The sequence below is a fragment of the Periophthalmus magnuspinnatus genome, chromosome 5, assembly GCF_009829125.3.
Source record: "Periophthalmus magnuspinnatus isolate fPerMag1 chromosome 5, fPerMag1.2.pri, whole genome shotgun sequence".
Lineage (NCBI taxonomy): Eukaryota > Metazoa > Chordata > Actinopteri > Gobiiformes > Gobiidae > Periophthalmus > Periophthalmus magnuspinnatus.
The window spans coordinates 16,741,106-16,755,441 of record NC_047130.1 but is presented as its reverse complement, the minus strand read 5'-3'; the positions used below and the strand labels follow the sequence as shown (position 1 = coordinate 16,755,441).

Below are 14,336 nucleotides of genomic sequence, written 5' to 3'. Positions count from 1 at the left end.
GTGGTGTGCAGGAGCATAACCTGGACTGGTTTCCTCGTATGAGAGCCATGTCTCTGGTGAGCAGCGACGCAGAAGGAGAACAGAACGAGATCAGGAATCTGCAGGAGAAACTCGAGTCCACCATGAGACTCGTGTCCAACCTGTCAGGACAACTGACCGAGCTCAAAGAACAGGTGAGAACTGCACCTGTCACATACACCTGTCACATACACCTGTCACATACACCTGTCACATACACCTGTCACATACACCTGTCACATACACCTGTCACATACACCTGTCACATACACCTGTCACATACACCTGCTGACGTGGCTCGGGCGTCTGTTCCCTGGTCTTTGGTCGGACTCCCTTGCTCTCTCTGGTCTTCTGTCTGGTTGTCTTCTGTCAGACCAAAGCTGCACACTCTCAGACAGCAGTACTGTAGAGAGCATCTAGTGGTGATATATGAGAATACAACAGGGCCGGTCAGCCATTTTAATTACAAACGGGACTTTGTTCATCAGACTCATTATGTCCCACCTCAGGTCCACAGTAGCTGATCGTTCTGCCTGTTTCTTTCAGATGACGGAGCAGAGGAAGCAGAAGCAGAGGATTGGCCTTCTGGGTCACCCTCCTCACATGAACCACAACCCCCAACAGCCGGCATAAACCACGCCGCACCGTCTGAAGTCATTTCAAACTGTCGAGGATTAGTATTCACACTTTAACGTGCCTCACTTCACACACAACGGATTCTAATTAATATTTATAGATTATTTTTGATGATCCTGGAGTGGACCAAGTGCCTTAAGACGACTGAGAAAATGCCTTTTACTAATTATGAAACCAAACCAAAGTTGAACCTGAACAGCTGTTTTTCCTGTGGCCTTTTGTCTAAACTCAGGTCTATAATTCATCACTGAACATTTGTGATTTTCAACTGGTGCAGAGCAGGTACCAAAACAGGTGGCAGAGTGGTTAGCGCCCATACGTCTTGGGTTAAATGCCTGGGCCTGTATCTCTGAATGGACTTTCCCTGTTTAAAGGAAATAGGTTGCGTTCACTTGCATTATAAACTGCCCGTAGTGTAACGTTGAGCTGGAGACAAGTCTGAAATCTATGGTGGAATTTGCTGTTTTAAAACGCAGATGTGTTGACCTTTGACCTGGTTTATGGTTAATATCTCTGTAATGACTGAACCTATCCACATGAAACAAAAACTGACGCAAAGTTCAACAATTCTCTGTCATGCTATAAGAACTTGATCACTGGTTCTCAAACTTTTTTTTCTGGCAACCCATTTTTTCTAATCGGCCACCTCTCACAACCCAAAACAATAGGTTCAAAATAGGTCTGTGTAAATAATGTAATATTAAGAAACGTTTTGTTTAGTGAGGCCTATGAACTGGTGAAGCCGAGGCTGTCTTTAGACCCAGGTTTGACCATGAAATGATCATTTGTGTACATAGCTGACCATCGTTTAGGCACGTTAAAATTCCTTTCCTATTTGGGCTCATTCCTCCATGAGTCTGACTGTCATAAAACACACGATTGTACAATTTAAAGGTCCATATCACACTGTTTTCTGATCTGTTATAATGTTGTTTCCTCACCACAAACACACCTGGAGTTGTGTTTTGTTTCATTCACATGTGTAACACACAAACCCTGCATATTTAGGCTGAGTTCTTCTCTCAAATAATACAGAAAGTGCTTCACTGTGTTTTCAAACTCCACACACCTTCACTAGAATCATTTGGATAATTTCAGCCCTGGAATTGTCAATCTCTACTGAACTAAAGGTAAAAGGAGCTGGTAACTTGGAAACTTTAACTTCATGACATCACAAGGTGGAACAGAGCAGAGACAGACTAATGATAAATGCGTGAATGAAACAAAACACAACTTCGCATCGTAGTTTTGCCAAATTCAAGTGTTAACAACATTACATCCAAGAGCCTCATTCTGTGCGTCTGCTCAGGCCTTAAGAGACGCAGCACGTCTCATCAAAACTGTTTGTGCAGAAACAGTTACGAAAATCAGTTTTATCTGTGAGTGGAAGGGTGGAGTGTTTTTATCAACTGTCTTCTCATTCACAACAAAATCTCCCGTGACCCGCCTTGAGGTCGCGACCCCAAAGCTGAGAACCAGTGAACTAGATGATATGATTTATATATATTTTCAGAGTTCCATCAGTAAAGTGGGATTGTTGGAGGGACCTTTAAGCCTTACCCTTAATATGACGACTTTATGAACCCAATCGCTCACAAAAATTATGTATTTTCTTTTTGTTTTTCTCATAACCAGAGATCAACCTCTGCTCTTCATTTGAAATTATAATGTTAACTTTGAAACAGTAATGCAGTCTAGTTCACCTGCTTTTACCCTGTTTTTTTGTTTTGTTTTTTTTTGTTTTTTTTTAATGAATGCACCACTTAGAGCCAGGCCCGTCGACAGAAATCTGGGGGCCCGGGGAAGAAGCCTCAAATGGGCCCCCCTCTAATATAAATGACAGCAGACTTGTCTCCCCCGCTGACTCCTGTGGTTAGAGCGCACTACTAATTTAGAAATTTTTGCTCATTATTTTAGCTTCTCAACTACGAGCTCCTTTCTGGACCCCTCCCACCAGCTGAGAACCACAATTTTCAATATTAAATCTTCAAAATTACAGCAATAGAACAAAATATGCAAGAAATTCATGATTCACTTTGAATATTTCGTTCTGTACTTTAAAATAATTACTATTTAAGAATAAGTAGTAACCCATAGAATTTATTTTTTATTTGTTTTATCATCCTGTCCAGAGATTTCATGGGTTTGGTCGATGAGTCTTTCCACGAGGGCTGTACTAATTTTAAATGTGGTTTTGTGACATTTGAACTAAAGTAGAAATAATAAGATCACAGTGAGTAGTAAAGTATTTTGGGAGCGACACTAAACTAGAGTCCTGTCTGCACCATAGACTGTATATATGAATGGACATAGCTAACCTGCTCGCCGTCGCGTTCCAAACAGGAAGTGATCATGTGCGCATTTCCGACTCCATAGATTCTGGCTCCAATTCACTTTACATTACAAAAAACGGTCCCTTCTCTCTGTAACTGCTGCTGTCAGACTCATCATTCTGGTCTTAAATGTTCGTATTAACCCGCTCTACATGATCCTGGGGTTTTATTTCACTATTGTGTCTGTAAATCAAAATATGAACATTAATAACAGACAAGACAGGCGACTTCTTTCCCCGAGGTCGTTCCCGCTAGTGTTAGCAACAAGTTTGATTGACAGTGTTGCTAAGCGCCTGCTCCCTACTAAACCAGCGGTGCAGGCGGGAAGCGGCGTTACCTTCAACAGCCTCGCACCAGATCGGCTCTTTGGTTGCTATGACACTCGCGGTCGTAATTCCAAATATAGAATTCGACTCTAAATTCACCCATATAACTGTTACCCTCGATGAGCTTCATTTAACTGAAGCCGAACGCTGTGGGTGACGTCACACTCACTTCGTCCTCTTGTTCATACAGTCTGTGGTCTGCACTGATGTATTTACTCTCTTAGTCTTTATTAGTTTGATGCACTGAATGTCTGTAGCAGTAGTCGGGGCACACAGGGCGACTGGGTTATATTTGTGTTCATGTCATGTTTGAAGTGCTGCTTCTGTGAGATTTTTAAGTTTTATACAAAGACGCGAGTGAATTGTAAATGATATGAAGTTTATTTAAATAAACGAGACTGTAGAGACGTGACTGTGAATGGGGCTGCGTGTTCTTTTGCCCTCTGCAATTAACCCGTTCTTCTGTGTCACTGGGTTAAACTTTTCAGGAGCGGTGGGACCCATCAGACACAGAGAGAACATGCAAACTCCACACAGAAAGGTCCATCTTGCTGATAGCTGGAAGCGAGAGCAAGATTCAAACCACCAACCTTCAGTGGAAAACGCTCTACCAACTGAGTTACTGTTGCCTATTATAAACTGTTATACTGTCCAAGAATCATAAAGTGCACTGTTAGCGTGATAAAACACCGCTACGGCCTCTAAAAGTTGTGAAAAGTGCTTATAATCTCATCGTGGTGAGTAAATAGGATGCTCAGAGTGCGTAAGGTAAGTGAGGAGTAACTTTGGACCACTGCAAAACATTTAAACTGAACTCGCTCTGTTTTTCACATCACCTTTAGCTTCTTTCACTTTTCTTTTGTGAACGTTGTAACTGTATCGTTCTTGCTTCAGTCTCAAAACATGTTAAAGGGCACGATGTGGTCGCTCCTGTGAGAATAGTTGGGGCGTTTAGGATGAGAGCCACTCTGTTGAATGAGTCAAGTCTAAAAACAACAAACACGTCTCAACTTGAAAGTGAACGCACAAAATGGTCCTATTCTTATCATCATTGGGTTATTTTTGTGTTTCCTGGTTTTGGTGCAAATTCTGTTCAGGGGGTTTCCATTAGCTTCACCAGCCACATAAATATGTGTTTTATGCTACTTTGCTAATGCTAATGTGAAAACACCATGTCTTAAAGGGCCCATATTACTCTACTCTCATCACAAACAGACCTGGAGTTGTGTTTTGTTTCATTCACACATGTTTAACACACAAAACCTGCATATTTAGACTGAGCTCTTCTCTCAAACAGGAAACACTCTGTTCCACCTTGTGATGTAATGTGGTGATAAAGGAAACAGGAAGTGCTCCACTCTGTTTTTAAACTCCATACATCTTCACTAGAATCATTTGGATCATCAGTCTCTACTGAACTGAAGGTAAAAGGAGCTTTTAACTTGAAAACTACCACTTCATGACATCACAAGGTGGAACAGAGCATTTTGAGCTTTGGAGATGTAACAGACTAATAATAAAGTGTTACTCAAACATGTGAATGAAACAAAACACAACTCCAGGTCTGTTTTTGAGGAGGAAGCAACTTTAGAACACGACCTAAAGCTACAAGAGTTTGTTTTGTAATATAGGACCTTTAAGGGTTCAGTTTATAAATGTCTCTTGTCTTTTTTTTCTTTTTTCTAATATCTAAATGACTCATTGTTGAATCTATTAATATGGGACTAATATTGCTCCGTTTCTACTTTACAGAAGTATTTAGTTGTAAGAATGTTTGTTTCTGGTGTAAGAGGACCAAGAGTCTGAAACAAAGTCAGAAGGTTTAATGAGTTCCACACAGGTAAAGTGAACAATGAAGCAACGGACTCTCCGGAAAGGAAGAGAGTGTGTGTGTGTGTATGTGTGTGTGGGGGGGGGGGATGTGTGTGTGTGTATGTGTATGTATGTGGGGGTGGGTGGGTGTGTGTGGGTGTGTGTGTGTGTGTATAAAGAGGATCTTCTGGTCTGCTTAGCATCTTCGTAACCCCCCCGCACATTCCATACGTCTGCCCTCCTCTGGTGTGCACGTGTTATTTACTTCAGTATTAGTAACTCAAGATACCAGTTTGATGTAGTGGCTCTGCTAAGTGTCGATACTTTACACAGAACATTTAATTTATCTTTATACTTCTACAGGCAGAGCCCAGTGAGACCACACACAAACACACAACAATACACACAAAAACAAAACATTTAACTGTGCAGGTCAACCTGAACTTTGATACGGGAACTTTTAATCTTAGATCTGATGATTGTCTGATGATTGTCTAAAAACTCGATGCATTTGAACTGAAATGGGGGGAAAAAAAGGTTTTTGGTTATTTTGCTTCTTAAAAACATTTGAAGGACATGTAAAACTGGATAGACTGGTGCCACTAATGCACTTTAAGACTGTGGAGATAAACATTTACACTCACCTGCTCCTGTTTTAATGTTTTAAATGGACCTATGCAGTGATGTGTTTTGTTTGTTTTTGTTTGTGTTGTTCTGTGTTTTAAGATCTTATATTTTAAGCCAAACTTGTTTACACTTTTGGAGACAGAGAGGGGAGGGGAGAGGGGGCAGGGGGAGGAGAGGGGTGAGGGGAGTGAGGTCGTCTGAGGTGAGCGTGTGTGCGCGCACGTGTCAAACCTCAAACGACCCTGAAATTTACGGTGACCCCTGACCCCGCGCGGAGTTGGAGGTGTGGCGTCAAACCGCGGGCTGTGCGCGCGTGTCCCGGGACGATAACAGAGCTCGTGCATCCAGGGGCCATGAGGGGTCCACGTGACACTACAACGGCACCGCCTCGTGACACCCTCAGGCGCGTGCACACAGGATGATGACACCGTGGGGCGCGTGCACTGCACATGACGCCTTTGAACAAACAGAGGCGCGTGCATGGACCTGTTTTATCTTAGCATTTCGTCATCCCAAAACCGCGCGAGGGAAACAGGGATAAGGGTGGTGTCGTTCATTGAGTAAATTACATGAACTCGCGTATTTGCGCATAAAATGGGCAAACTTTGCAGGCTTTTGTCAACTTCTGTGAACGTGCGCGTGTGCGTCCTGTTAGTCAATGCCCTAAACTTCCTCAGTGTTAATGTTTTATAATCAGCAGCTCTAAATAGTGTCGGGATGCTCCACAGCAGCTCAGATCATCTCACTTAATAGGTTTTTTTTCCATCGGACGCAGACAAATGGTTTGAAACACATATATCATGGACATGATACAAGTTAAAGATTCACTGTGTAACGTTTGCGGTGGAGGGTCCTGTGTGTGTGTGTATGTGTGTATGCGTGCGGGTGTGTGTGTGGGTGGGTGTGCGCGCGTGTGTGTGCGTGTGTCCATGGAGAAGTTATTGCTTTGCCTTTTCTCCACGGTGTGTTGCGTTCTCTGTGTCACGGTCTTTGGTTCGACTTTTACGCACGGACAACTTTTACGCACGGTTTAAAAACACACATCTGGTGAGTTTCTGTCCGTGTGTTCATTTAAAGCTGCAGTATGGAACTTTTTAGGCAGCACTTAGACAAAGATAAAAGCCTTTGCTTTGTTTTATGTTTGCTTTTTTTTTTTTTTTTTTGGTAAGTTTATTTCACTGAAAAACACGCGTCGTTACACACTTTGCTATAAAATGTATATATCTCCATGGAAAATGTTTCAAATTGTGGCTTTAACTTTTTGTTATCGTGGAGTCATGCAGGTGATGTGCCATAGCCAGAAAGTTAAATACTGTGCATTTAACATTCAAACAGAACAAATATATTATAATTGTCCTACTTTATTTAAACTAGACTTAAACTCAATCTTTGTTCAGTAAAGTGCGGTGTCTGCGCTGAGTCCTGATGCTGTGGAGTCTAAGCTGCAGTTGGAGTCTACGCGCTGATCTTTCTGCTGTTGTTGGAGTCTAGGCGCTGACTAAACGTTGTTATTGTTCTTCCTTTGGCGTAAACTCTGTTGTTGGCCGTCTGCCCGCACGTTCCTCGCTGGTGGCGCGCTCTCTCCTGCCCGCTCCGTCTCTCCTTGTTTCCACACACTTCAGCTACACTTCAGCGTGGTGGTACACGGGATCAGCTCCACTCCTCCTCCGCGCTGACGCCAAACGTCCACCCTCCAATCGCGGTCCTGCCCCGGGGAGAGGAGGAGGAGCCACGGCCGAGGCTCCAGCGCCGTTTAACACGTGAGGTTCATGTGACAGAGCTGGGTCAGACTGAGCAGAGCCGGAGAGGTGTATTTCACTCGACGCTGCGCACGGTCTTCCCCTGCTCTCTCCAACACCGCGGCGCACGCTGCTATCTGCACAAACAACCCACATCTTAAACTCATCTACAACAAGAATGTCAGATTTTTTGACAGCTGTTGGATTTTTGTGCGCATTTTAACCTGTTGTGAACTTTTTGAATAGATTTGGGATTTTTTTCTTGCAAGTTTTCTCAGTGCGTAATTGGACATAGGAGGGAAAATGGATCGGATCGTGAGCGCGCAGCCTCCTCCTCCACCACTCTCCAAACACCACTCGGATATATCAGACGTGCAGGGGTAAGTTACACTTTTTAAGACCTGTTTATTATGCAATAGCTCTAAAAATCACGCGTACGCTCCACTAAAGTTGCTTGTCCAACCGCGTAATTTAAATTTTGATGTTTTATTTTTAGGATTGACTACCCCATGTACGTCTATAAACCAAGACGTGGCATGAAAAGAGGCGAAGAAAGCAAGGTGGGTAATATTCTGTGACTATTACGCAGTCCACGCAGCTTGTTCACTCAAACTGTGTTGACTGATCCCTTTGGCACTGCGCTCCCACAGCTCCATAAATGGCTGACCTAATTCTTGCTATGACATAACAGCCCGGGCTCCCTCCTCTCCCTCTCCTCTCCTCTCCCTCCTCTCCTTTGACTTCACGCGCTCAACAGTTGTCTTTCCTGTTTTTCCTTGTGTATTTTTATCCAGGACACGTATAAGTTGCCGCACAGACTCATCGAGAAAAAGAGACGTGACCGGATCAACGAGTGCATCGCGCAGCTCAAAGATCTGCTGCCGGAGCATCTCAAACTCACGGTGAGTGTTGGCACGGGCGCGTAAAGGCTCGAAACAGTAGGATGACCTGTTCTGTGTGGAGTGTGGTTAGTGAAATGCGCCCCCGTGTGGTCGTGCGGTCGTGTTGCTCCCTGCGCCTCGTGCGTCAGCAGAAAGAACTCAGTGAAAGGCAAAGTGGGCGTGGCACTTTCACATCTTAAAATAGAAAAAAGAGATGGGTGAATTCCGGGTTTTACTGCGGTCATTTGCACGTAGAGGGATTTTCCGAGTATGGAACTGTTCTTAACTCTCTAAAACCAACAAAAAATGTGAAACGACCTCAAAATGCAGCTATTGGTTTAGTTTGTCAGTCCAAATGAATCACCTTACTTCTCAGAAAACAGTCAAAATTGTGTTAAATTCCACGTAAAAAGTGAAAATTATTAAGTGGATGGATGTAGCAGAGAACAAACTGTCTCTGTGTCCCTCAAACGCTGAAAATCTGTCCAAATGTAACTTTAAACTCAACAAGTAATCCTGTTATTACATAATACTAGACCCTGCACTACTCCAAAGATAGTCTGTCACATTACGTAATATGTTTTTGACTGTTGGGGACTGGATTTTTGTGCAGTAAATGTACAATATCAACGATCTAATACTGAAATCCAACCTTAAACTCAACGAGTGATCCAGCTGTTAGATAAGACTAGACTCCTTTACTGCTCCTAAAATAGAAAAAAATAGGTCTTAAAACCCTCAAGGAGTTACATTATTTGCTTTGACGTGTTGGGGATTGGACTTTTGTGCAGTAAATGTACAATATCTACTATCTCTACAACTGAAATCCATACGTCAGGCCAAAACAACCTTAAACTCAAGTGATCCAAGTGTTACATAAAGTGGACTCGTGTAAATGTTAGCACTGAACTTACATCAGACAAATCTAAGTTGTTTTGCTGGTTCTTGTCTCATCTGTTTGCATAATTCTCTTATTAAGACAAAGATATTAATTCAAATGTCAGATTATAACATAAACACTGATCTTTTGGAGGTGTTTTGGGACGTATATGAAATGCTAAAATGCTAAATTTGTTTGTTTTTTATCATTTGCAGACTTTGGGTCATCTGGAGAAGGCCGTTGTGCTCGAGCTAACACTAAAACATGTGAAGACGCTGTCGACTCTACTGGAGCAGCAGCAGCAGAAGATTCTGGCGCTTCAAAATGGACTACAAATCGGTAAGAATTTAAGCATCGAACTTGGCTTAAAAACTACAATTATGGAAGTAAACAATGGGATTAAGTAGAGGAGTTAAAGGTGAATTATGCCACTTTTTGGGTGGATTGTTTGCTACGTGCTTGTCTCCATGGAGATGTTATTGGTATACCTTGAACTTTCCACTTCATGGTATTGAATGTATCTATCTCCATGGACACAAAAACGTTAGGTGACACCATAAGAGGTCAGATCTGTGGAGAGGCAAGTCCGCTTACATTACAGCTGCATGTTTTTCAAGGTAGAGGCACAGATCTGACCTCTTACTTGGCCCTGTGGTTTCACCGAACTTTGTTGTGTCCATGGAGATAGATATGCTCAATGCCATACTGTGGAACATTCCAGGCAAGGCATTAAGATCTCCATAGGAACAAGCAGGTGAAGACCTTTTGTAACATCCTCAAAATCCAAATCTATTGTAATTATATGGCAAATTTTACAAACAAAACCGTTTCCAATGTGCTGCACTGCGATCATAAAAAGTTCCATAGTGTGTCTTTAAAAATACGTTGTTTTTTTGTGTTTTTAGATCAGCCCGTGGTCAACCAGGAGAAGTCGGAGGAGATGTTTCGCTCTGGTTTCCACATGTGTGCCAAAGAAGTGCTCCAGTTCATCGCTAACCACGAACAAGACCACGATTTCAGCTTGTCCCACGTCATCACCCACCTCCACAAAGTCGCCTCCGAAGTCCTGCACCCGCCGCCCCGGCCGTGCACCCCGCCCACCCCTGAACCCCAAAACATCCAGCCCTACCACCACCAGCACCCGTCCCACAACGAAATCTCCCCAGAAGAGGTCCAAACGAGGCTCAGTCCCACCCCGAAACCCACCGCCAACGAAGGCTACGTCAAGAACTGCGTCTCCGTCATCCAAAGAGCGTACGCCAGCCAGGGAGGGGAGCAGAGCGGCAGTGACACAGATACCGACAGCGGATACGGGGGCGAGCTGGAGAAGGGAGAGACCAGGGCCCAAGCGGGACGTCCCGAGTTCTACGCCTCTGAAAGTCATCTCAAACGAGCCTTGAGCGACAGACCAAACTCGATTAAGCTGGAAGAAGAGATGCCTCGACACAAGCGACCACGAGCAGAATCGTCCGAGGATGACGTCTCCAGCGGCGAATCGTCGTCGTCATCGAGCGGCTATGCTAGCTACTCGCCAACACACGCTCCACCTCCTCCACCTCATCCGCTATGCATGCCATTCTACCTCATTCCACCCTCCGCAGCAGCGTACCTGCCCATGCTGGAGAAATGCTGGTACCCGGGGGCCAGTATCCCGATGTTGTACCCGGGAATGGGGGGGTCGTCTCCGGCCGGCGAGCGCCCGGGTGCCCCCTCCCTGGTGCTGTCACCCAGAGGAGGCTCACCCGCCCCCGTTATCTCCTCCTCCCACTCCCCCATGGACTCACCCGCCCTCCTGCAAGCGCTCAAGCAAGTGCCACCCCTCAACCAGGAAACCAAAGAGTGAAGCCGAAACCATTCACACAGACTAAATAAACACAGTATTAGTGGGAGGAGCTAGCGAAAACTGAGCCATTTCACATAAGCTTTGTAGGGAATGTTGCTAACCTGGCCAGACATTCGAAATTTGAATTTTGATACAACTTTAACCAGCTTAAAACGGGTAGGACAGTACATACAAAATTAGCTACAAAAATGCTACAAATCTTTATTAAGTGCCCCAAAAAGTCCACTCTATTTTTATTCCATCCATTGATTTCAGAATGATGAAAACTGAGGACGGCGATTAACAATTAAGTTCATTTAAAATTAAACACTATATATTTTAAATGGTGAGTCATGGGTTTCATTTCCTGCTGTACACCGCCATTTTGAGGAAGACCAGCCACTCAAAAGATGTAATTTTGTTTTGTTTTGAAATGTTGTGGCTACGGTCGTAACTTTTCGTCGTTCTGAAGCTCATGAAAAGACTGCGACCCATAGCCTCGTAGCATAGTGGGTTGCCATAGTAATTAACAATTGAACACAGTATATTCCATCGTTTTAATTACTCAATCATCCTCACTAAACAACTTTGGATATATGGAACCAATCTGGCAACACACAAGGCGGTTTTTCGTGGACTAATTTCAAAACTGACCAAAATTAGCGTAGAATTTCGATGTTTTCTGGCCAGGTTCGCCCGTTTCTGTCGCCAATTTACTTGCCGAATGTTTCTTTAATGTATATTACCGAGTTTGCGCGCCCTCCCCTCACTCGTGTTTGAATGTAGAGAGACTTTTGAAGATGCTGCTGATATCACCTGTTGCAGAAGACACTTTTGCACCACTTTTCTGCCCTCCATCCCCCATTTGCACCAAATGTTAGCACCAAAATGCCCGCCCGTCATGTTTTTTGCACCAGGCACTGTCTCTAGCGCACTGTGTCGACGTGTGTACAGACCACCTGACCACCGTGAATGCAAGTATTCCTCAAACACAACAGCTCATGTAACTATTGTTCATATATTGTGTATATCTCTATTTTTGATACCTGTGTTAGAGCTAAGAGCCGAGAGTGGAGACGAGCACACGACCAGTCAAACGTTTGGACACATTTTTTTCAGTTTTTTTCTTTATTTTTGTGACATTGGAGATTCTCACTGAAAGGATCAAAACTATGAACGAACAGTTCATAGAAACATCGTAAACTCAAAATAACTCAAAATGCGTTTGCTTTGATAGTAGTTTGTGTTTTTGACATGTTTTGATCCTGACAAGACACAGCTGGAAGTCAAAAACATTTCTTCTTATGAAAATGACATAACTCCATATATTTTGCTTCATATATTTGATGTTTTGAGTTTGTATCAAAAATGTAGAAAGTAGTGAACATTGAACATTGTGTCCAACAGTGGTGCTACTCAGTTTTGTTACTTAAAATACTAAACAAACTACTAAAAAATACTCAAGTAAAAGTATCACATGAAAAAAATGATTTAAGTAAAAAGTATTTAAGCACCTGTTTAAAAATGTGCTATAAAGTAAAAGTATTTTGCTTAGATTTTGAGGTGTTACAAGGCTTCAGATGTGATGATTTTGTTCAACAGAAACAATTTAATTAACATATTTTTTAGCTGGTTCAAATTATGAATGTGTTCAAAATAAACCCTCAGCCTTTTCAGCAGGTCAGTACTTTATGACTTGTACTTCATTACCTTCCACCACTGTTTGAATCTGACATGTATAAAGTAGTAACACTGACAAAAAACACAACGTGTGTCCAAACATGAGCCTGGCCGTGTGTGTTGTGTGTATGTATTGTGTGTGTATGCTGGTGTGTATACTGGTTGTATACTAGTTGTATACTGGTGTATACCGGTGTGTATACTAGTGTGTATACAGGTTGTATACTAGTTGTATACTGGTGTATGCCGGTGTGTTCCGGTGTGTATACTGTAGCACTGTGCTGGCTTGGACCTGCGTTTCTCAAATCAAACCCGGTGTTTGTTTGTTGCCTTGTGACTCTCTTTGTCCCTCTGTTTTACTGGACTCTGCAGTCGGAGGAGGAGAGATCGTGAATGTTTAAACTCAAGACTAGTTTTTATAGAAAGAGGTACTTAAGATTTTATATTTTGGGACCTACCTGAAAGAAGCTCGATGTAAATACTGTATTTTGTCTATAAATGTTGATATACAATATAAGTGTATTATTAAAGTCATATTTTTCCCGTGGAACAGTTGTGTCTGTGTCTGTTTCTTATCACATTTATCTTATTTTATCTGAAGCACTTCAGGTTTGAGAAACAGGAAGGTGAAGAGGAGCCTGCATCTTTTCAAAATAAAACTCATTTGGGCGACAGTGGAGAGCGTTTGTCCACTGATCCAAAGGTTGTGTCGTGACTTTGATCAATTTCTCATGTTTGTTTGTTTTAAAGACAGTAATTTAAAGCTACACTATGGCACTTTACTGCTAAAGTGTGCCTCTTCTTTGTCATGGAGATGTTATTGCTTTACCTGGAATGTCCCGCACTATGGCATTACACTTCTCCACGTTGGATTAATCAAATCACACGTGTTCATGTCACAAAAGCGTATCACTTATTGTGAGTGGGGTCCTCTCTCCACAGAGCTGACTTGGTGCAGCTTGTCATGGTGCAGACAGATCAGTTTAATGCCGTACTGTGGGAAAGCAATAAAATACTAAGCGAAAGCCAGAAAAGTTACACAGTTCAGCTTTAAATGTGGAGTTGGTCTAATTGTAAATAATGGAGTTTAATGGTAAAGTTCAATGGGACAATGGAGCTGGAGCCTTAACAAATATGAGCTGCATAGGACAACACCGCCCTCTGCTGGTGTATCACACACACTACACCCAGCATTGAACACATGTAACACCGCCCTCTGCTGGTGCATTACACACAGCCCGATGTCCCAATTCGCCTAAGTGCCCTTAAATGCGCCGTTCGAACGATGCATTTAACATAGTGTGTGTGAATGTAATTCTCCTTATGAATAACAAAATTATTATTTTTAGAAAGTAACCCTCGCGATAAACAGGGACCACTGTGCACTACACAGTACACGTTCAAATGTAAGTACTGTTTTACATCACGTACAACAGTGTGACATGAAACTGTTAAAGTTTGAGTCAAGATCTGTAAGAGGCAACTCACCCTCAGTGAAGTCCTGTTCATTTGGGTTTACAGTAATCACTGTGTAACTGACCAAACCTTTAGCGGAATTATCTCTCACCCCAGCACTTTGCTT

At 42.9% G+C, this 14,336-nt stretch overlaps 2 protein-coding genes across 4 annotated transcripts in view; both read left to right on the top strand.

Annotated features, from left to right (window-relative positions):
• Positions 1 to 3,719, top strand: part of LOC117370699 (inositol 1,4,5-trisphosphate receptor type 1) — a 177,087-nt gene extending 173,368 nt beyond the window's left edge. For all 3 annotated transcript variants that reach the window (XM_055222037.1, XM_055222035.1, XM_055222036.1), the window contains 2 exons: positions 12 to 173; positions 565 to 3,719. In XM_055222037.1, coding sequence (XP_055078012.1) covers positions 12 to 173; positions 565 to 651 — 249 coding nt within the window. In that variant the 3' untranslated portion in view covers positions 652 to 3,719. The remainder of the gene's footprint in view (positions 1 to 11; positions 174 to 564) is intronic.
• A 3,807-nt stretch (positions 3,720 to 7,526) lies between these two features.
• LOC117371353 (class E basic helix-loop-helix protein 40-like) lies at positions 7,527 to 13,304 on the top strand. Its single transcript, XM_033967016.2, has 5 exons — positions 7,527 to 7,871; positions 7,988 to 8,051; positions 8,286 to 8,393; positions 9,468 to 9,591; positions 10,158 to 13,304. The coding sequence occupies exons 1-5, from the start codon at positions 7,795 to 7,797 to the stop codon at positions 11,093 to 11,095; spliced, it is 1,311 nt and encodes a 436-aa protein (XP_033822907.1). The 5' UTR covers positions 7,527 to 7,794; the 3' UTR covers positions 11,096 to 13,304.
• The last annotated feature ends 1,032 nt before the right edge of the window (positions 13,305 to 14,336 follow it).